The following is a 22,359-nucleotide window of genomic DNA, read 5'->3' on the forward strand; positions in this document are numbered from 1 at the left end:
TTAATATGAAAATAAATATATATATTTAAAGAAGATATGAAGGTCATATGTATTTTTTAATTAACATTCAATTAATGTAATATATCCACAGATCATGTCCATCATCATGTGTTGTAATGATAGAATAATAATAACAACTAGAAAATGTCCATTTCAAAAAGAAAATGCAGTATGAATGCTGAATCTGCTGAATCTGTAAACTGAAATGCTTGAAAGTATTGGTATTCAAAAAAAAAATTAGTGGAAACAGTTGAAATGATGGCATAAAGAAAAAAGATTGTGATGTGAACACGTTGAAATAAAGTGAAAAATGTTGAGAAGAAGAAAATAGAAGAAAGAATAAGAAGGAAAAAAAGAAGTAGAATTTGTAGTAGGAGTAGAAGTAGTACAATTAGTAGTATAACTGGTTCAAGTAGAAGTAGAATTAGTAGTAAGATTATAAGTAGATTTAGTAGTAAAAGTACAAGTAGTAGTAGAATTAGAAGTAATAGTACAAGTATAATTAGGAGTATAAGTATAATTAGTAAAAACAGAAGTATAATTAGTAGAAGATGTGGTAGAAGTAGTAGAATTGGTAGTAGAAGTAGTAGAATTAGTAGTAAAGGGATAAGTATAACTAGCAGTAGAATTAATAGTATAATTATAAGTACAAGTAGTAGAATTTGTATTGAAAAACAAGTATAAGCAGTAGTAGAATTAGTAGTGAAAGTATAAGTATTAGTAGAAGTACTAGGAGAATTAGAAGTAAAAGTAGAAGTAGAATTAGTAGTACAATTATAATTAGTAAAAGCAGTAGAATTAGCAGTAGTATTAGTAGTATTGGTAGAAGTAGCAATATAATTAGTAGTAGTAGAAGTAGTAAAGTAGTAGTATTAGTAGTACTAAGCAGCAAAAGTGGAATTCACTTTTTAGGCGTGAGTAGATTAATTTACCGAGAGGTCAATGGTCATGTGAATGGGGAACAAAACGGTAGAAAAAGAGGAATAGAAGAAAGAGTAGAAGAGATAAAAGAAAGATAGACCATAGACCGCATTTCGGGAACGAGCAGAATTGAAAACAAGTTTCAATGGTTCAAATCTGATAAAATGCGCAGGAGGAGATGCAGTACATTCAGCATTCACACAATAATAATAATAATAATAATAATAATAATAATAATAATAATAATAACAATAATAATAATAATAATAATAATAATAATAATAATAATAATAATAACAATAATAATAATAATAACAAAATAATGATAAAGGATGTATAAATCCAAGCACTCTCGCTACAGTCGACGTCATCGTCTTCTCGCGAGACCTGCGCGCAGCCCTGCTGACATGTCAGCTGACCAAAGGGGTGGCGACATCGAAACACCATCGAAACCATGTTCCGAATTAGTGACCAATTTATTGATCTATTTCAATTCGTCCGATCGTGATTTCCGATTTGAAATCTTCATTTCGAATCTAGGATCGTCAGCCCTTCTGTTCTGTCACAGCAGAGCCGTCGCGTGGGTGAGTTATATTTCACACGCAGAAGTTGTTTTTCATTTGCGTGCGCTGTCGATGAACGTGCACTGTAACATGTCAGCCACTTCCAATCGGTGGGAAATATTGTGAATAAATGTTATTAAAATGATTTAACGTCATGTGTACAAAGGCTGTAGCTACGCTCGAGCTAACATGCTAGCTGAAAGTAGTAGCACTAGCTAACAGCCGAACGTATTCAGGAAGCATGCACCTGTAAAGATAACAACATATATTATAGACCAGAAAACAGGATCTAATAACTTTTCTTCTTCATTTGATTGTATACAATTCCCTCTATTGAAATTAATTTCATTTTAAAATCCCTAAGAAAAAAACATATGTATTTTACAATAAAATAAATCAAATGCAAAAAGTGCTATGACGTCATGAAATGAATTGTATTGTATTTCATTTTATAAACATACTAGTAAAATAAAATATTATATAAAAGCAATATGAAAAGTGTATATATATACAAACAAGTCATATGTAGAGTTGAACTCGTGATAAAAATGTTGGGAAGCCATGATCCATTTTTTTTTTTTTTTTTACCTCATGCTAGCCTTATAGATGAGCCAGAGGCCCCGGGGCCGCGCTTTCCCCTGGTCTGTTCTGGTGTTCTAGTGTACTGGGATGCCCTCTGAAAAAAATAGCTGGAGGCCAATGAGGCAGGTAAGTTCACAAGTCAGGACTATAGGAGGTGGAGTAATGGGACCTGACTGGTTTAAAGACATTATGGCAGCTCCTGAAAAACAAGATCTGGATCTAGGTTAGGACTGACTCTCTCAGCCCAACATGATCCTACGTCAGGGGGTGTCAAACGAAATCACACAAATATCCAAAAGGTTGCTGTAGCATGTTATGAGAATTCAGGCCAATATTTAAAGGGTCTAATTAAAGGTTTATAATGTTTTCAAACACAAAGTATATGATGATTTATGCTCCTTTGAAACGTCATGCTTTTCTTTCCAGATCTGGTCACTATGCTGCCCACAGTGAGTGCTGTGGTTAGGTTCGCTCAGTACAATGGAAGTACTTCGCCTACACCACCACTACCGAATACATCAGTATTTACCACATGGCCCTCTGACACCGAAGCCAACATTACCAAGCCTCACAAATGCCTTCAAATTCTCTACGAGGACATCGGAGATTCAAGGTAAGGCTTAAAGCAGCCATCGTCACATCCGTATAATTGTTTCACCATCAGGACAAGATGGTGTATGAGATTATCAGTCAGTGGTGATCCTACTTTCATGTCTCTCTCTCATCAGAGTGCGGTTTTGGGACTTGTTGCTTCTGGTTCCAAACGTGACCTTCCTTGTGTTCCTGATGTGGAAGCTGCCGTCCGCCAGGGCCAAGATCAGATTGACTTCAAGCCCCATTTTCATCACCTTTTACTTGTTGGTAGGATCCGTGCACGACGCACAATCGAACTAACTGTACATGTCGTCATAAGAGATATATTTGCAGTTGTAAAAATCTAATGTTGGAGATTATTAAAGCTCTCATTTTTAAACATTTCAAGATGTTTAAGGAGGAGTGACATCATAGTAGTACATTATGAATATGTGATTTACTTCATTGCGTGTTCATTTTACTCAGCCTTACGTCTTAACAAAGGGATCTTTGTTATTTCTTTCTATTTTAAGTAATTTCCCCCTTGTGATTTTTGCTCAAAAATACATCTAGTCATGACCCCAGGAATTCAACATGATGCACTAAGAAGGCTGTAAATATCTAGATGTGATTTAGTCACTTATTTTGTCTAAAATGTTCCAGGTGTTTGTTGTGGCAGCTGTTGGAATCACCCGTGCTATAGTGTCCATGACAGTCAGTGCATCCAGTGCTGCAACAGTCATTGATAAGGTGAGCAAGCTTTATGCTTTTTTTTTTTAATTTATTTTTTATCACATTTAAAAACTTTAGCTTGTGAAGGCCTAATGACCTGGAAAATAGAAAATGATTGACACATTGTTCGTTAGTTACTGGATATCGTTTATGAGATGCACAAACTGTTCTCTAGCATCCGATTGTCACTCTACTAGTTTATGAGACATTTGAAAAATGTTTTTATAACTTGTGCCCAAAGTCAATCTGTAAACATAGACCTGTTCCAGCAGTTTTTGTGAATTGTAACTTCTCCTTCTGCAGGTTCTGTGGGAAATCACTCGGTTCTTCCTCTTGGCTATAGAGTTTAGCGTCATCATTCTGGGATTGGCTTTCGGTGAGTTAGCTTTCTATTTAACTTCCCTTGAAGTGAGTCACTGGAACTTTCACAACACGGATCTGAAGTTGTGTTTTTTTTTTGTTATCCCTTATTAGGACATTTGGAAAGCAAATCCAGCATCAAACGTGTTCTGGCAATTACTGCCGTTTTGGCTCTTGCTTACTCCGTCACACAGGTGAGATCACGGAAAATGTTTTAAATGACACCCTCAGGTATACAAACTTCTTCTCACAGGGAACACTAGAGATCCTGTATCCAGACAGTCTTTTATCTGCGGAGGACTTCAACATCTATGGTCATGGAGGGCGGCAGTTCTGGTTGGTCAGCTCCTCCTTCTTCTTCTTGGTAAGTCGCCGCAACCAGTCGACGATTATCAAAAATGGAAATGACCGTTGGACTCATGGTGCACATACTGACTTTATTTTTTTAAGGTCTACTCTCTGATTGTGATCTTGCCAAAGACTCCAGTGAGAGAGAGGATTTCGCTACCATGTGAGTTTCAAAAGCAAAAGTTTTTTTTATTTTTTATTTTTTTTAACTGTGTCAGGAGTGCATGTTGAAGGTCCCATTGTAAGTAAAATGCACTTTCAGGGGTATTGAGTTGTTTATTAAGAGGTATTTTATAGCCAGATCCATACTTTGATCAGGGCATACATTAATTATCTTTAGTAATGTTACGCTAAAGGTACAGGCTTATTTTTCTTATCCAAAAACAATGAAATTATTAACATTTATACTTCCAGGATGAGTCCTATTGTTTGCTCCAATCTAAAAGATTCAGTTTATTTCTTTACAACCGAATTCGGTCAACCTTGAACATGCAAGTGTTGGGAAATATCTCCTTATACGATCAGATTTATGTGAGAATACAAAATCCTTCTGCTTGTCTTTCTAAGAAGATACAATATGATGATTTCACTGGTCATCGACTGGTCACAATAAAAAGGTGTTTTATCGAATTAAAATCCCCTGAAATGAGCGTAATATGGGTCCTTCAACAGTTTTAATATTTGTGGAAAATACTGTAACGCATAATTTCTTGTTTCTTTCCATTCCAGCCAAGAAGAGCTTCTATGTCTATGCAGCCATCTTGTCTTTATTGAACCTCATCCAGGGACTGGGCAGTGCTCTGCTGTGTGCTGAGATCATCGAGGGACTTTGGTCAGTATCAGCCCGTTCACAGTAGTTTAGAAAGACATTATGTATACAAGTCAAGGTGACCCGAAGGCCCGAAAACGACAAACGAGGTGAACAACCTCCACTGCACTGTGCATTTCTGGAAGCCAGGTTCACCTTGACCAAGAAGCAACACAAGGGATAAAACAAATACGTTTGTTTTCGGGCCTTTGGGCCACCTTGAACTGAAGGCCGTAACACATGGGTTAACTTGACTGTTCAAAAGTTATTTTAAAAGTAACTAAGTAAGTAAGTAATAGTTATTTGAAAAGCGTGTTTCTAGACCAGGGTCACAAAGTGCTTTAACAATCAAAAACAATACACAGTTAAAATATATACATTAAAAGATCAAGACATGGAAGATAAACACAGGAGTCTCACAAAATCAAGGAAAAAGTTTGCACAAATAAAAAGGTCTTAAGATGTTTCTTGAAGGAGTCCGTAGATCATCAAACACAGAGGGAGAGGAAGATCGTTCCAAAGCTTAGGAGCAACAGTCTGGGAGGATTTCTCTCCTCTGGTCCTGAAGTGTGTTCAGGAACCATCAGTAGATTCTGATCCACAGACCTAAGAGCCCGAGCTGGGGTGTAAGGCTGGATCAGATCACTGATGTAAGGAGGAGTCTGACTATGAATAGATCTGAAAGTAAGAACCAGAATTTTAAAATTGATACGAAAGAAACTGGCAGCCAGTGAAGAGATTTAAGGATCGGGGAAATGTGAGTTCTTCTACTAGAGCGGGTCAGAAGTCCTAGAATTATCCTGGTTTGAATACTTGATCATTTTTTTTCTGACACTCGTTTGAATCTTTTTACAGCTGTGTGGATGTGACCACATTCCTGTACTTCTCCGCCTTTGCACCTCTTATATACGTCACTTTCCTCAAAGGCTTTTTCGGGTATGTATTGCTCATCAAAAACAAATCTGATATAACAATTATCTCCATGATGCTCTTCTTGCTTCTCCCACAGCTCCGAGCCCAAAATACTCTTCTCGTACAAGTCGCAAGTGGACGAGCCCGACGAAAGCGACGTCCACCTCCCGCCCACCGTCGTCTCCACCCTCGGCCGGAAGGAGATGACGGACCAGGGACTGTTCTACTCCTCCACGCAGATCGATGGTTCCGGTGGCGCCGACATGACGGGAGCCTACCTGGATGACGTCGCCTCGGGACCTTTCGGATCAAGGAGCATTAACAGCATAGAGGCCGACCGCTGGCGACCCATCAATGCGTAAAGCTGTGGCGCAAAAGAGGAACATGATGCCGTTGAACTTGCGATCGTGCCTGAATATTGCTCGTGAGGCGAAAGGTGCCGTGGAAAGGCGATGGACTTGGCAACCAAAATAGGCGTCTTTAGTAAAGATGTGGAGGGATATATTTCGACATTCCTGCGCAGGAACCGCTTTTCTGACGTCCTTTCCAGAGTTGACCTCTACTATATTCCTCACTCTCTGTGGAAAACTTTTCATCATTCCATAATCCCAGAGCTCAGATGTTTCCTTTTGTTTTATGGGTACAAGTTTTTATATTGTATAAAAATGCATCAAGAGTTTTTCTTTTTTTCCTTCTAGTAGCAAATGTTTGGACCCAATCGCTTTGCTCTCAATGATAATGGTTGCTATGCTGTTATTGTAGAACAAGATGTTTTTGTGTGAAGTATGTTACTTCAGTATTAAGATGAAGATAAGCCTTGTTTTGGATTACTTCACCGCCCATCATGCTGAAATGCAGCAGTTCCTATTTAACAGTTTCCTACTTGCAAAAAAACCCCTTTGCAGTTTATTTGAGCTTTTTTTGTTTTTGCTTTGAAATGAATCATTCCTTCATTAAAAAAAAAGATGTTCAGGTTGAGTCAATTTGGACTTTTAGGTGTCGTTCTGTTTTCGGATTTGCTAGTAGCATCATTTCCCTGCTGTTTTAGTCAATGACGTGAAATGTGAACAGCACCGCTATATAATTAACCTGGATTAAGTGCTTGTGATTGTAAAAAAATTTGCTTTGAGTACGCTTGAACAATCAAAATAAATTTGATGAGGTGAATTGGAGTATTAATATTTGTATTTTGTGTTAATTTAAACCTGTTTTAATTTTTTTTTACCCAAGTAAACTTTCAAATAGTTCAGTATCCAGCTGCAAAAATGTTGTTTTTTTTAATTGAATGTGCAAACGAATAAATAAGGTTAATTTATGTTGTTGTTCCTTCTGTTATGTGTCTGTCTCTCAATGACCACAATCTTGTTAACCTTTAGGCTGATGATGGGTTTAGATCCTTTTTTTTTTTAATAGTAGCTATTTAGTTCTATTGAAAGACGCGTTATGACATATAAGACGACAACAACAGACAAAGTCAGGAAAAGTCATATGACAGGAAACGCATTCTTCAGAATTATTTTTCTTGCCATTATGAGTGGAAGGTTTCTACCCTTGAAAAAAAAGAAAAACGTCTTAAATATAAATGAAAATAGAGTCTAACTATAATGAAAATACAGTTTAACTATTGGAAAAGCAACTTCGAGAGATCCATTTTATTTAGAAAAAAAGTAAAATAAAAAGAACATACAAAGGAATAAATATTTAAAATACAAAGATAACAATAATTAATGTATATATATCCAGAGATAGAGAGATTAGACACAGTTATGTAATACTGACTACAGTATGTCAACAAGACAAGAGTCAAGATATTATAAAATAAATCAACTATTCCATTAAAAAAAAAGAAAAAAACGTTTCTGTCCCCCCCTCATTGTTTGATTATTTATTTCTTATATGTATTTTTTCTAACATACAATATACTGATGCATCGAAATATAAATAGCCGTGCATCATGTGACTTCTACGAAGAACTGACTACATCACCCAGAATCCTCAGCGGTTCTCTCCTTCACAACATTCACAGCGATTGGATACGTGTTACACATACGGACCAATGGGCTGCGAGGATACTAAACTAGCGGCATGACCTTTATTGGAGGGTTTCCTATGCAATGTGGAGGTGTCTGCAGCAGTAATGTCAATTTAGAATAATAGCGTTATAAGTTAACGCAGTGTATTTATCCATTATTCAGAGTTTGTGTGTTTGGGAATCGACGGATATGGGAGCCAATGAAAGCACGGGGAAGGACGTGTCTTTCGTTCTGGGTGAAAACGAGAAGATCAGTGTTTTTGAAAGTGTTAAGGTACATGTAGAGCATTCTGTAAACATTTATCGTTAAAACGGTGTGACTGCACATCGCCTCATTGAAGCAGATTTGCAGAATGTTATTTTAAAGTGTCTGTGGAATAGCTGGCGTTTTCTCGTTAAGTAAAATTGCACCTGCAACTGTAATATTAACCATTTCGATATATTATTTTTAAAAGATTGCAACGCCACGAGAACTAATGACTATGTCAATATATATATATATATATATATATATATATATTAACTGTGAGTGAAATTAGATTTGGTTTATATCCTGCAAATGTGTATCCATTCAGAGCAACATGACTTTCAACCATTTAGTTTCAGTTTCAGTTCATTTAAAAGGACAATGTGCAGTTAGTTGATGTAAGCATTCTAGTGTGTGTGGCAACATGATGTTTACATCCACATGATGTTTACATCCACATGATGTTTACATCCACATGATGTTTACACCCACATGATGTTTACATCCACATGATGTTTACACCCACATGATGTTTACATCCACATGATGTTTACACCCACATGATGTTTACATCCACATGATGTTTACATCCACATGATGTTTACACCCACATGATGTTTACATCCACATGATGTTTACATCCACATGATGTTTACACCCACATGATCTTGTTCAGCAGTCGGAGGATGACCACTGTCGGATGAAAGAATCTAATGGAACCGTCGGATCCGAGGACCAGCAAGGATTGCAAGAAAACAATGAGCAAAGATCATGTAGGTCGGAAATTAAAACGAAAAGCACTTTTCAAATACTACGAAAGCTTTTATGGAATATTAAATCTGGTGTGTCTAATTGTCTAACTTCATCTACTTCAGGTCCATGTGTGCGAGGAGCCACCGCTTCAGAAATACAGACTGGAACTCACAAAAAGCCGGTGTCTGTCCGTCCTCAGTGCAGGTGAAAACTGCTGCGATGTAAAGGTCAAATGTTTATGAGGATATAAACAAGCTGTTCGGAGACAAGACAACGTGTTGGTTCATTTAGTGTTGCCGGTTCAACATAAATTGGATCGAGGGAGCGCGGTTAGTGTAGTCCAGCCGACTGCTTCATGGTTTCTCTCATAGTCTTAAAATAAAAGAGTCAGATCTAGTAACAACCAGTGATGGTCTGATGAAGCTTCATGAAGCAGTGTCATTATTTTCAGAGTCCACTAAATGGCGGTCTCTGCAATATTTTTTCTTTATTTTGAGCAACAGTGCTGTGTCTCAAATCGCATACTAGCGTACTCAAAGTTAGTATTTTTAGTGCGTAAGTGCGTCTCAATTCTTAGTATGCGAAATTTTAGTGCGCCATGCACACTAAATTGGCGTACTAAAACACCCACAAAACTGAGTATGGTTCGATGGACACTATCTACACTAAACGGCTGCCATCTTAATGATGTTTTAAATGGAAGTTACGTCATATATAAATGCATATATATTCATATACTTACAGGTGTATTTTCTGCAGCAGTAGAAGGATGACACGTCTTCGGTGCTGATACCAGCTTAAATATCTCGCTAATATTTTGATTCTCATATTTTTTCTTAATTTCTTCTTCCAAACTTGCAAAACGTGCTGCCAGCAGGTGTCGATAGTGTTCCAACAGCTGGTTGCAACCATCGTTAAATAGTAGTAGAAGAAGAAGCTGTTTCTGTTAGTGCGTAGCACCAGTGTTTGATTTAAGACATACTATCTGTGGAGAATTTACGTACTAGTTAGTACATACACAATCCTGATGCATACTAACTTCTAGTATACTAAGAGAAGTATGCGATTTGAGACACGGCACCGGTCTAATGAAACATCACATCATGTAAAACTGATGGCGCCACCTACTGACCCCTCAACAACATAACACTGCTTCGTGAAGCTTCATCAGTCCATCAGTAGTAATAATTTAATGATCTGTACCTGTGAGAGAAGTTGTGTTCATGTTGTCTGTGCAATGAACTGATCCTCTTGCAATAGGATAGATTTGTTATTGACGCGGTAAATTGCAGCTGAATCTTTATTGAATCTAACCATGGCAACAGATTCGTAGACAAATGACTGGTAAACAATAATGTTTTTTTTTTCATCTCACTTCAGCTCTGAGCAGCAGCAGGCTTTAGAACAGGGTCGGCACAAAACGGCCCAGAGGGCTGAAGCAAATAACCATGATGAAGAAGAGAAGGTCAAGTTATTGGTAAGTTGTCAAATAAATCATTCATTGCGTTCTCACTTTACCACGAATGGGGTATCTTTAATATATGTACACTGAGAATGTGTTGCGACACTGGCTGTGTTTCATGCGAAGGTTACAGAAAAACAGGAAGTTCGGTTTAGATAATATCATGTCGGAAACTGAAGCTGTCAAAGTTGGACGGAACGTTTGAGTTTGTGTCGCAAGTCATAGCGAAATGCTTTATCAATAAATCAATCTAAATGTAATGGTGATGATGTAATGGCAGCAGCAAAAACACATTTTAAATAAATTCATTTTCTGATGTATGAATCATTTCTAAATATAATATACTTGCCGGTATTTTAATTATTTTATGTCAACTGATCAAACCCCAGTGAATGACGCATACATTCAACAAGAAGAAACATTTTTTACTTATTTAAAAATGATTTGATTCCAACTTTATAGCATAATAAAAAACTTCTCTTAAAACCCTATCAGGAATTAAAGAGGAACTGATGATTTCCCACTTCTTTTTTTTAAAGACAGTTGGTCAGCTTCTCTCATTACTACATTTTTGTGCTATGTAAAAGTTTTATCTTGACTTTTAAAAGTATATCAAGTTACTAACAAAACAGCTTCCGTCAGATATGGACTCAAATGAAATCCTTCAATCCTCCAACTTTCTACAGTAATGGAAGACACTATAAGGGCAGCTGTGCTTTCTTGAAACAATACAAGTAATATTTTTCAATCAAGTAATATCTCTGTATCACGCGACTAACAGACAAAAACAAAACATGGTTTACCGACCAGTTTATTTGTGCAGGTTTATTCTTGATTATCTTAGGGCTGCTGTCTTTGCCACTGTGTTGTATTGACTTTTCAAAGTTTTAAAATGTCTATGTATTTTTAACTGTAAGTAACACTGTATTGTTTTGTTGTTTGGGTTCTTTGTGACCCTGGTCTGTGAATAGTTCTTTACAAATATAAATTACTTACTTACTTACTTAAAACAGGTGATACTGTATCATGATGCCTCATCACTAAGATTGACGAATGGATTCAAGTGGTTATTATCAAGAAAACCATAGAAAATTTCGGGATTTTAGTATTGATATGCTGATGAAGCTTCATGAAGCAGTTTCATGTTGTTTAGATGTCAGTAGGTGGCGCCATCAGTTTAAAAATTATGTGATGTTTCTTTAGAACAGTTGCTCAAGACAAAGGAAAATTGTGCAGAGACCGCCATCTAGTGGACTCTGAAAATAATGACACTGCTTCATGAAGCTTCATCAGATCATCACTGGATTTTAGCTCTTATGAAATGAAACTCCTATTCTTATGATGATTATAGATGGATATATAAGAAGATATTGATCCCTCTAGAGATCTCCTTCCAGCACACAGCAACACAGACAATAGATTCATGAAACAAGAAGAAGAACAAAGCACAATTAGAGAAAGTGCAAGATGACAAAATCTAAATCTAAAGATTAAGAACATAGAAGGAATAACACAAAGAAAATGATACAAAGATTAACATGGAATAGGATCATCTTTTCGCTCCACTCCTGCCCCCAAACTCAGAATTAAACGCAATAGCACGAGGAATGAATGAGTCCCTGAGTCTATTAGTGTTGCATCATGGGAGGAGCATTCGTGCTCCATCTGCTTCTCTGCTCACTGATGACAGTGTTCAGAGGATGACTGTCATCATCCATGATGGACAGTAGTTTGTCCAGAGATCTCCTCTTTAACTGTCACCAGTGAGTCCAGCTTCAACCACAGAGCCAGACCTGTACCTTCCATTTAAATAATAAATGGAAGGAAACAAAGGTGGCAGTAAACTAAATAGATAGATGTGCAGGATATTAGGCTGTTAGATCCGACAGTCCTGTCACAAAGGGGGGCATCAGAATGATGAATGCTTGGTCAAAATACTCTTCACACCATGAATCAAAAGCAAAAATGAAGCAGTACTTCAATATATTGTGGAAGAAATCGTAACCATGGCTTGACTGACATATATTGAATGTGATAGTAAGACTAGGCTGTATCACTTTATAATAAATACAATGTAAAATAAAACATGTAGTTTTAGAAAAGGAATGGCAGCAAACCTCCACTATAGTTTTGTGAGTGTATTACTGTTTTGGTAATAACGTCAATCCACTTAATCATGTTTTATTCTGAAATAAATACCTATTATTTAGAATCAATGATATGAATCATTAATAGTGATTTACATGAAATATTTGCAATTGCTTTAACATGTTGATATCTGTATGTAAATTAATGCATATAATTTGACATATTATAGTAAAACATTATAAATGATAGAAGTTATTATTTAACTAGAGTAAGGGCAATTTATTAGGCGTTTTAAAAAATATCCTAACATTTTCACGCACACCAAACAGGTCCACTTGATGGCAGTGTTGTAACACTTTTTCCCGTCAACCCTGTATGGACGACTGCAACACGCTCTCCGTGGTAAATGAATATTACATGAATTATAAAAATGCCTGTGATACCTGTATGCTTAAGAATGTTCTTTTAGTTTTTTTCTCATTGGAAGACATGGGGGAATACAATCCTGGTTTAAAAACACCAAACGTATCAGTCTCTGAAGCGTTTGTGAGGGTTGATTGCATTTGTTTGTGATGTGATACAAGTTGGTAACTTAATCTTAACGTAGTTATTATCTCAATTTAATTTTCAACAGAGAATCAGTTTATAGGCTTTCCTATTAAATCTCTGGCATGCTTGAATATGCCACAACGCATCAAGTCAGTATTTCGATGGCTGGTCTTCCATGGCATCTCTGCTCAGTGAACCAGCCTGTAGGAACGTTGGTCCGTCAACTCGGATGACTTCTGATGCTTTGACGTTTGCTTTTTCAGCAAGATGGATATCTTTTTTTTCAAGATTTGTTTTTAATAACTTACATCCATGAGAAAAATACACTGCAAAAAAAAGAAAGTGGGCCGTTGTATGTTTCAAAGGACCAATATGAATAGCTGTGCAGCAGAATCAATATCATATGGCCATGCACTGACATTGTGAGTCAATAATACATGTTGATGTATCGAATATTCTGGCAGGAAGAAGCTCGCCTTACAATTACATTGAACCATTCGACAACAAAGCTAAAAGGGGATAATGACGCTGAGGTGGTTGTACGGTATATTCATCCAGAGGGTGGGAGAGAGCCACTCGAGAATGATTATATCGCGTATAAATGTACAAGGTAACATTAAAGGTCATTACATACAGTAATATAGATATACATATTTAATGTGAATTCCTATAACATGATCATCTAAGGAGGGTTTAATGCTTTCCAATAATCCAGAATTCTAGCAACTAAACACGACGTCCCAGTTACACTGTACTGACACAGCATTTTCAGAGGTGCACACTTCTGCTTTACTGTGGTTTTTGTCCAAAAAATTAATTTAATAGATGAATTGTTCAGGTTTACATTCTCACCCTATTTGCGTTCCTTGAAGACATTTTTTATTCAGCAAATGTACCAATTTTACTGACACACAACAACAACAAAAACAGTAAATGCACACGTACACACACGAAAACAACAAAAAAAACCTTTAGATGCACATAATGGATGGATTGTTGTTCCCCACAGAGGTCATGTAAGACTGTCAGAGTGTATAGATGCTAAATCCATTTCTCCCAATTCTTGCAGCATTTTTCTTCCTCGGTTTATATTCTGTGGGCGAGCAATTCCAATTGATGAATTCCAGAAATTATACTCGTCCATTATATTAGTGTAAGTTTTGCACTAGTACAGACCACATTTCCAGTATATATTTCAAAGTATTTTAGTGCTTACTAAATGGTAAAATGAGGCACCTTAAGAACAATCCAACAACAAGAGGAAAATGGAAGCTGCCAAAACAATCTTCTTCATCAGGAGCACTATTTTTTAAAAGTGTAACATTTGAATTATTATTTTCTCCGGATCTATGGAGCTAGCATTAGCCATTTGGCCACCAACGACCAAAAGGCTCTTGTCCATCTCTCTTTAGTGTAAATACTCCAAGACATTTAATTACAAAGAAGTTAAGATGACTTGAACTTTATTATTTTATTTTGTAGCACCAAAAGTAAGAATTCTAATTATGACCCCTTCAAGATGAACAAGTCAAAAAGAATGTTTCTGATCATCTGCACTTTAGCTGATACCTTCTCGAAAGTACACAGCGCCACCTATTGTCAGGTATGTTTAATTGCTACGACTACCATGTCCTCAGATAGTGATGTAAAAACCATAGCCTCTTTTGACCAACACACAGTTTATGTGGGAGGAAAAGCTGGTTCTGGACCTATAAATAGTTGAATTGGTAATACAAGCATAAGGAGTAGAAGCAGTTGTAGAATTAGTAGTTAAAAACTATAAGTAGAATTAAGAGTAGAATTAGTAGCAAATATAAGTAGAATTAATAGAAGAATTAGTAGCAAAAGTAGAAGTAGAAGTAGTAAAACTAGTAGTACAAGTAGTAGTATAAATAGTAAAACAAGTAGTACAATTAGTAGTATAAGTTTAATTGCTAAAAGCAGTAGTAGAATTGGTAGTACAAGTATTAGTAGTAGAATTCGTAATGCAAGTATAAGTAGTAAAACTACAATCAGAATCAATAGTAGAATTAGTAGCAATTATAAATAGAATTAGTAATAAAAAGAAGAACCATAGCCTCTTTTGACCAACACACAGTTTATGTGGGTAGAAAAGCTGGTTCTGTACCTTCTTCCCTTCAAAATCCCGTTGGCTTTTAAGAAAGTCAAACATTGTGAGTGCATCAATTACACATCTACAAGTGTTCTATGTTCCCTGCGGTTATTTCTGACGAACAGTGGCTCGTCGACTGAGGACATTGTAATCTGTGACAGAAGAGACCTGCTGTGAACGACTGTATAAGATTTAAACACCTCAGATCCATGTGTTTTTATGCTTTAATAAGCCAGTGAGAAAGAACATCACGTTTTTCTACACAGACAAGGATTCATACCCGACTCGGTGTTGTACTCCTCAAAGAAGTAGCGAGCAAAGTTCGGTCATCCAGAAGAGATGTGGAGGAGAGCCCGTCGTGGTGACTCAGGGCTCAGAGATTACATCTTTAGATGTCTCAGGATGGATCATGTCACACGATGATTCTGGAACTCGCCAAATTATTTTCACTCCTAGAGCGTCGCTAAGTAGGTCAAGCCTTCCGCCCTGCTTTCAGAAGTTGGCCGGTTTGATTTTCCAAAAATGACCCTCTTAGATGACTCTAACTAGAAACACGTCTAGTATATGAGAAGAAAAATTATCTTTGAAGATGCAACACATCAGACTGAAGCTAATAAGGTTAATGTGGCTTCAATTTAACTTAAAAAAAACAACCTTTCTCAGATGATGGTCTGGCGAAGTGTAGACAGAAGTGTGTATGTTTCTGTGATGTTAGACTCAATATGAAGGTTAATAGATTATCAATAATTAAAGATTTTAAGAAAAAATGGTAGCAGAGAACGTGTTTTATTCCAGTTGTGTCGCGGATCTGTGATCTTTACTCGCTGCAGCAGTGGATACGCATGACTCCTGTCATGCTGCAGCACGAGAGCCAGGAAGGAAATGGAGCGGAGACCACCAGTAGAGTTGGGCTTGGAGCCATGCCGTAAACTGCACTGGTCTTAAATACTGTAGTGACTCTTGCAAAAATAAACCTCCCAGGACTTCAGAAGCATTAGTTCCAGTTCAGGGGGAAAAAGTTTTTTGAAGTCCACAATTTAAAAGTTTTACTTTTCTGATAGTTGCAGTTTCTAATTCTCAATATATACTAGAAAATGGTAGATGTTGTTTTTTTTTCCTCCACATTTGGCCAAGGACCCCTTAACCAGTGGTGGGCAATTGATCAATCCAAAAGAGAGGAGCAAAGAGATAAAATATGATATTAAAAAAACAAAGCAAGTAAGAATAGTAAATAAATAAATATCAACATAAAATAAACCTTACTATGGCAAAACATGTTTATAAACCTTTTGTGTAAAAGAAACTGATGGAAAAGAAACATTTTCGTTTTAAAGATGATGTCAATATTTTCTCCATTTATTTCGAGTGGTGAGAAATTTTCACAAAAATAAAAAAAAGAGTGAAAAAAAAACTGAAACAAAGGAAATAAGACAGTTTAATTTAGAGTTGATACAATAATAATCATGAAATTAAATTGTTAGTGTCTATTCTAGTAGATGTCTTCAGTATGTTCTGCTCTGACCTCTTGGGGGCCGCATGAATACAGTCAAAGGGCCGCATGTGGCCCCCATCTGCTCTTTGCCCAAGTGTGCCCTAAACAATACCAGGGACTTATTTTAATTCATCTACAATGTATGACAAAAATATCGGACTTTTTCACATTCAGGTACCCCTGTGATCGTTTGTTTAAAAAAAACCAACTCATTATTTATTTCTATATAAATTACATATGTTTATTTAACTCTTAAGGGTCAAAGTTTGTAATGTAAATATTTCAATGAAAAGAGAGTTTTGTACAAAAAGACACATACTGATGATACAATCAAATCCAAGATCAATTTAAGACACACTTAAATCAACATATTAGTTGACCTTTAAGTGCTACCTTGATGGAGACAGGTAAATAAAGGTTTAAAAAGGAACATGAAGTCGTCAAATCCTTACAAAATCAATAGATTTCTGTCTGTATTGATGGTTTCACATGGTTGAAGTCATGATGCAGTTGTTGCGCTCATTATTATAAAGTAGCCTATCCTGCCACGCCCACTTTACTGTGTCTAAATCATTAAATAGATCTACTTTATTTATCCCTCTGGGGATCTCCTTTGGGAAATTGGGGTTTCCAACACACAGCAGACGATAGAAGCTACAGAAGTTTTACTAAAAACAGTGCAAACAAAAGAACAAAGTGCAAGGATGTATAAAGAACATGGATCAAAAGGAAATGACACGAAGAAATTGATACAAAGGAAAAAGGATACAAAGACTAACATAGAATAACAAAGATTAACAAAGAATAATCATGAGGATCTTCAACTGGCAAAGTCACGCTTTCACACCAGCTTAGGTAACACGAAACTTGTGAATGAAGTACAAATATGTGAAAATGAGTTTCTTCTGCTTCATTTCACACGTCGGCAAAGAATTCAATAAGCATTTCAAGTAGTCGATGTAGCTGTAGAGATCTTTCTTTTAGAGGTTCAACTTCAACCAAACGGGTGTATTAAATAAAATGTTGCCGTTGTTGAGCCGTTTTCAAATCAACGTAAGCGATGAGCTTCAGCTACAAGGACGGATGTGATGTTTTCGCCGTGATCTCGGCAATATCGGAAACACGGCCTCGACCTCTTTATAGCGATGACATGCAAGCAGAACTATAACCATAATATTGTTTGTCGGCCATAATAATCATTATCGCAACCCTCTCACCTCATCTGTCTCTCTCTTCTCCTGACACCAGACTCAAATCCTTTCTCCCCAAACACTTAGATTTATTCAAGTGTTCCATTTGCATAACTCTGTATAAACATAATTGATTTCCAAGTGTTTCTCACTATGCCGTGTGCTATCTGAGACTAAAAGGTCTCATCTTGTCTCCCTCTCACACACACACACACACACACACAAATACACACTGTGTTCCGGACCCCAGAGGTTTTGAACTTAATCAAGCGTGAAGAATATTGCGGAGCTGCTGCATCTGGTGACCCTCATGCCACGAGCGCGCGTCTAGCGTTGAAAATCAAATGTATAAATATCCGTGAAACTGGTGTGTGTGTCTAAAAGAGACATATGTGATTCCAAGTTGGAAAAAAATAAATCTATGTAAATAATGAAGGTGTTTTTTAAGGGAGCAGATACCAATTGTGCTGTTACTAACATGCTTATTGAGGTCTTCCAAGTCAACAGCCTGGATTTGTGAAATACAAATACAGATCAGTTGTTACAAATGCATGGTTAAAAAAAACTAATCAGTATATGTAATTGGTTTTACACACTATCATGAGGTCGTGGACGAAATTTCGCATTTGTCTCTCGTTGATGAGTGGAATTAAAAAAAGACACAGTGTTTAATTTTACAAGGACCTGGCAAATGTACTTGCTTTTGTAGAGAAGATGTTGCTCTCAGCCTCAGACTGCTGACTGCTGGTCACCGGGGAGTTTACAGCAGCAAAACTATAATTGTGTAAACCTGTACTGCCAATTCCCAATCTGACCCCTGTGTTGAAGTAAAACTGCTTCCGTTTGTGGGTCTGCATTACTTTGTCAAGAGGACGCCTCTTAAGTCGGTCATTAAAGGTTATGAGGCTGCTCCACACTCTCGGAGGCTCTCGGAGGAGAACAAGCACATGCAGGGACAATACGCGTGAGTTCATCTTATTAAACTCTTTATGAGTCTTTAGCTCAACATATCTGTTCTTGCTGTGGCTGTCAGGGCTATGGTGGGGGATCAATTCAAAAGTTTTGACACTGGTACTGATGTATACCTTTTAGGATCCTGAACTCAAAGCGGTTTTTCTTACTGATAAAATAAGTAATGAATCATTTCCAGTGCAAAAAAAACACTTGCAAGTGACAAATCAATTTAAGCTTTACTGCCTTTTCACTTATTATCTTTCATTCAGAGAAATCCACATCCTATCAAGTTTTGATCATGCATGGGTATTAAATCTTCAAACATTTTGTGATACTCGGGACTACAGAAGCATTTCAGTCTGTGCCACAAAAGAATGGAAGTTCGATGACCTGCCCTAGTCAGGAGTTGGTTGGTGAGTCAGTTGGCCCTCATGAAGTGAAATCGTTTTTTGTGATTTTGGTGGGAAAGGGGCTGGTCATAAATTAGCAGGGGAGAGTGCACCAAATAAAAAATTTGCTCAAAAATTACTACGTTATTATTTAATGATAGGTTTGCTTTACAAAGTAAGAGACGGACAAATTATTTGTATTTCACCAGGTTAAATAAGTATTTGATCATCTACTACTCATTCTACATAATGAATGATTTTTTTTGTTATAGATATGGAATACACCTGTCTTAAATTCTAACCCAAATGAACACAGTCCAAAGACACAATCGTCTTCATCATGACCATAGCAAAAATAAATGTCTAAAGATATAATATTGTAGACTCCTAAGGGCAAGAAAAGGCTTGTATTGATCTTTTAGGAAGCTAGGACCTCCGTCACCAAGAACACCACTGGCAACACACGACTAAAGATTACATTCCATCCGTGACTATAAGGTCCCTATACTCAAGAAGACCCGTGTTAACCCTCCGGTCGCTCTTTATTTCCCACCTACGCCCCAGTTTCTTTGCTTCGGGTCAAAGCGGATCATGCAGAGTACGGGCGCGCCCTGCCACTGGGGGTCGTTCACCTTGACCCAGAGGGAAAACAAGGGATACCACAAACACATTTGTTTTCGACCATTCAGAGGCAACCTTCTTCTTGAGCCAGGATAGATATAAAGATGGATAAACTTTATTGATCCCTCTTTTCCTACAACATACAACTAATGCGACAAAGAAGCGACTAATGAAAAATGACCTTAAGTTTATTGAGTGGCCTAGTCTGTGTCCTGACAATAACCCTGTGGAGGAAAAGGATTTTGTAAAGCGACAATCTTTGAACCTCTCGTTCGCTGAGATTTCAGACGGGGGAGAAATTTATAAAGTATTAAGTTCAAAACAGGGTCATGATGAGAGACTTACTGCATCTTGGAGAGGAAAACGTCAATATTTGAAGTCATGAGTGTTGGGTTTTTAACATTGGTTGCCCTTTAAAAAGTACAACATTTTCAAAACGAAAATCAATAAACTACTTAGTAGGGTTTATTACTTATGTTTGATTAATTACCCTTCTTTAGAAGTTCTGTCTCATTGTTTCAACAATCACCATCTCAAGTATAGACCATTATTTATTTCCGAGCGCTCTTGGGCCTTTTAATAATAAAAGGGATAATTAATGTCTTATTTTAGGCTAAGTAAATATCCTGCTTTCTTAGTGCAGAGGATATTTTGTATTTATGGCTCTTTTTTTTTAAATAAAGAATATTTATGTTGTAATGATTGGAGTGAGTTGTACGAGCAGCAGCAGCAGCTTTAGTTTCAAACTGTTATGTGAGAACTGCATGAGCAATATGTCAAAATAAGAAAAAACAAACGCATGTTATTTACATTTGTATGATTAAGTTGTGCCTGTTGTGGCTGCAATTGTTTCATGGTCATTTAAGAAATTGTTGGGCCTCTGTGGAGCACTGTAGTACTTTTCTTTTCATAGAATTTTAAATATCTAATATGTTGAGAAAAAACAGTCTTCACCTACAAACACCATTCTGCCATTCTGGAGGTCTCTTTATTCCTACTCTGTTGCGAATTGTAAAGGGTATATATAAACCATGCATGTGTGTACCATGGAAAAAGTCCTCTTAGTCGGTTCAATCACATCAGATACATTTCCAAGACTATCTCCATCAACATCTGGGAAATCTTCGTCTTTTCTGGGTTGACACCACTTCATCCTTTCAAGATTGACTAGAGCCTGGTTTAAGAAGATAGAGAGCTGGTCATTAGCCAACATTATTATTATTATTCAATATTAATAATAAATAATCCTTTACTATAAAACAGCTGCTTTTATTCTTCTAAAAGCTCTTTACGCTGCCGTCTTCAACGTTTCACCATCGATTCGTTGATGCAGAGCTAACATGCATATTATCTTCTTGAACAGACATATTGATCACCTTTCATTTAGAAACTGCATTATTTGCGTTTCTCAGTGTGTTTTCCATCATGAGGGCATGTCAAATTACCATCTTCCTTCGGTTATTATCTCGTGCACCTGTCCGTCACACTCTTGCTGCTAGCACGCATCCCAAAGCCAGTTAACCCGTAAAAATCCATAGATAAGCCACATCATTGTATAAGCCGCATGTTCAAAAACGTGTGAAAACAGGGGCTTATACTCTAATCTGTACAATTGCAGCAATAATTGATACTGAACCATCTTTGTTTCACACATGGTTCAAATCCTGGAAGATTCTCTCTCATCTCAATAGTGTCTTGACTAGTTTGTCTCAAGAACAATCTACGGCCCTTTATATCTTTGAAATAAAGGGTTAGTCCTTAGTTAATTAATGTAATAAGATAAGTAGTTCTAAACATTAAAAAAAATATTGACACAGTTCCAAACCACATTAACTGATGAGGTTTCATAATACAATCAAAACATCTTCTTATTTTCAAAATACACTAGGTGGCACTATCTGCTCTCTAAAACTTTCACAATTAACCTTTTACCTTGCTAAGAAATGCATCTATATTTGAAGGCATTAAAGTAGCATCATACTCTTACAATACAGGGATGTTCGTTGTGGAAAATAAAAATAAAATACTTCTGGAACTCAGAACTTGTAGGCGTGCAAATACTACAGGGTTGCACACAGACTGACAGATTTTGGTGGTGCTCTCTACCTAAGTATTGTATGAGTATTCAAAGTAAAAAGGCATACTGTTAACGAAAAAGACTGATGTGAAGGCATTGAAATGAACTGTTATAGGTTGAAGAAAAAAAAGAAGAATACAAAGAAAAAGAAGAAAGAGAAGAAGAAAATTAGTAGAATTTGGAGAAGTAGAAGAAGTAGTAGACGTAGAATTTGTAGTAGTAGTGGGTGTAGAAGTAGAACTACAATTAGTTGTAAAAGTGTATGTAGAATTTGTTATAAAAGTAGTAGTAGAATTAGTAATAAAAGTAGTTGTAGAATTAGTAGTAAAAGTATAAGTATAAGTAGTAAAACTAGTAGTAAAATTAGAAGTATAAATAGTTGAATTGGTAATACAAGCATAAGGAGTAGAAGCATTAGTAGAATTAGTAGTAAAACTATAAGTAGAATTAAGAGTAGTATTAGTAGCAAATATAAGTAGAATTAATAGAAGAATAGAAGTAGTAAAACTAGTAGTACAAGTAGTAGTATAAATAGAAAAAAAGTAGTATAAGTATAATATATTTGTAATACAAGTATAAGTAGTAAACGCAGT

The 22,359-nt window shown here is 36.5% G+C and overlaps 2 protein-coding genes across 4 annotated transcripts in view; both read left to right on the top strand.

The window, feature by feature from the left end:
• The first annotated feature begins 1,350 nt into the window (after positions 1–1,350).
• On the top strand, positions 1,351–7,114 carry tpra1 (transmembrane protein, adipocyte asscociated 1). Its single transcript, XM_087801384.1, has 11 exons — positions 1,351–1,505; positions 2,493–2,679; positions 2,795–2,927; positions 3,303–3,389; positions 3,675–3,747; positions 3,846–3,925; positions 3,985–4,095; positions 4,182–4,242; positions 4,809–4,911; positions 5,743–5,823; positions 5,897–7,114. Exons 2-11 carry the CDS (start codon positions 2,504–2,506, stop codon positions 6,159–6,161), a joined length of 1,170 nt encoding a protein of 389 aa, XP_087657510.1. The 5' UTR covers positions 1,351–1,505; positions 2,493–2,503; the 3' UTR covers positions 6,162–7,114.
• Positions 7,115–7,901: 787 nt separating this feature from the next.
• Positions 7,902–22,359, top strand: part of chchd6b (coiled-coil-helix-coiled-coil-helix domain containing 6b) — a 48,716-nt gene continuing 34,258 nt past the window's right edge. For 2 of the 3 annotated variants that reach the window (XM_087800814.1, XM_087800816.1), the window contains exons 1-4: positions 7,902–8,105; positions 8,755–8,851; positions 8,954–9,035; positions 10,212–10,308. In XM_087800814.1, the coding sequence (XP_087656940.1) occupies positions 8,022–8,105; positions 8,755–8,851; positions 8,954–9,035; positions 10,212–10,308 (360 nt within the window). In that variant the 5' untranslated portion in view covers positions 7,902–8,021. The remainder of the gene's footprint in view (positions 8,106–8,754; positions 8,852–8,953; positions 9,036–10,211; positions 10,309–22,359) is intronic. The other variant, XM_087800815.1, reaches the window with a different exon arrangement.

The sequence above is a fragment of the Callionymus lyra genome, chromosome 10 (assembly GCF_982586985.1).
Source record: "Callionymus lyra chromosome 10, fCalLyr1.hap1.1, whole genome shotgun sequence".
NCBI classification, from domain to species: Eukaryota; Metazoa; Chordata; class Actinopteri; order Syngnathiformes; family Callionymidae; genus Callionymus; species Callionymus lyra.

Excerpts from the sequence above, each read along its gene's own strand:
- tpra1 (XM_087801384.1), top strand. The coding sequence starts at position 2,504 with ATGCTGCCCACAGTGAGTGCTGTGGTTAGGTTCGCTCAGTACAATGGA. Across the intron at positions 2,680-2,794 it reads GAGGACATCGGAGATTCAAG|AGTGCGGTTTTGGGACTTGT; the intron begins GTAAGGCTTAAA and ends CTCTCTCATCAG. Across the intron at positions 3,390-3,674 it reads CTGCAACAGTCATTGATAAG|GTTCTGTGGGAAATCACTCG; the intron begins GTGAGCAAGCTT and ends CTCCTTCTGCAG.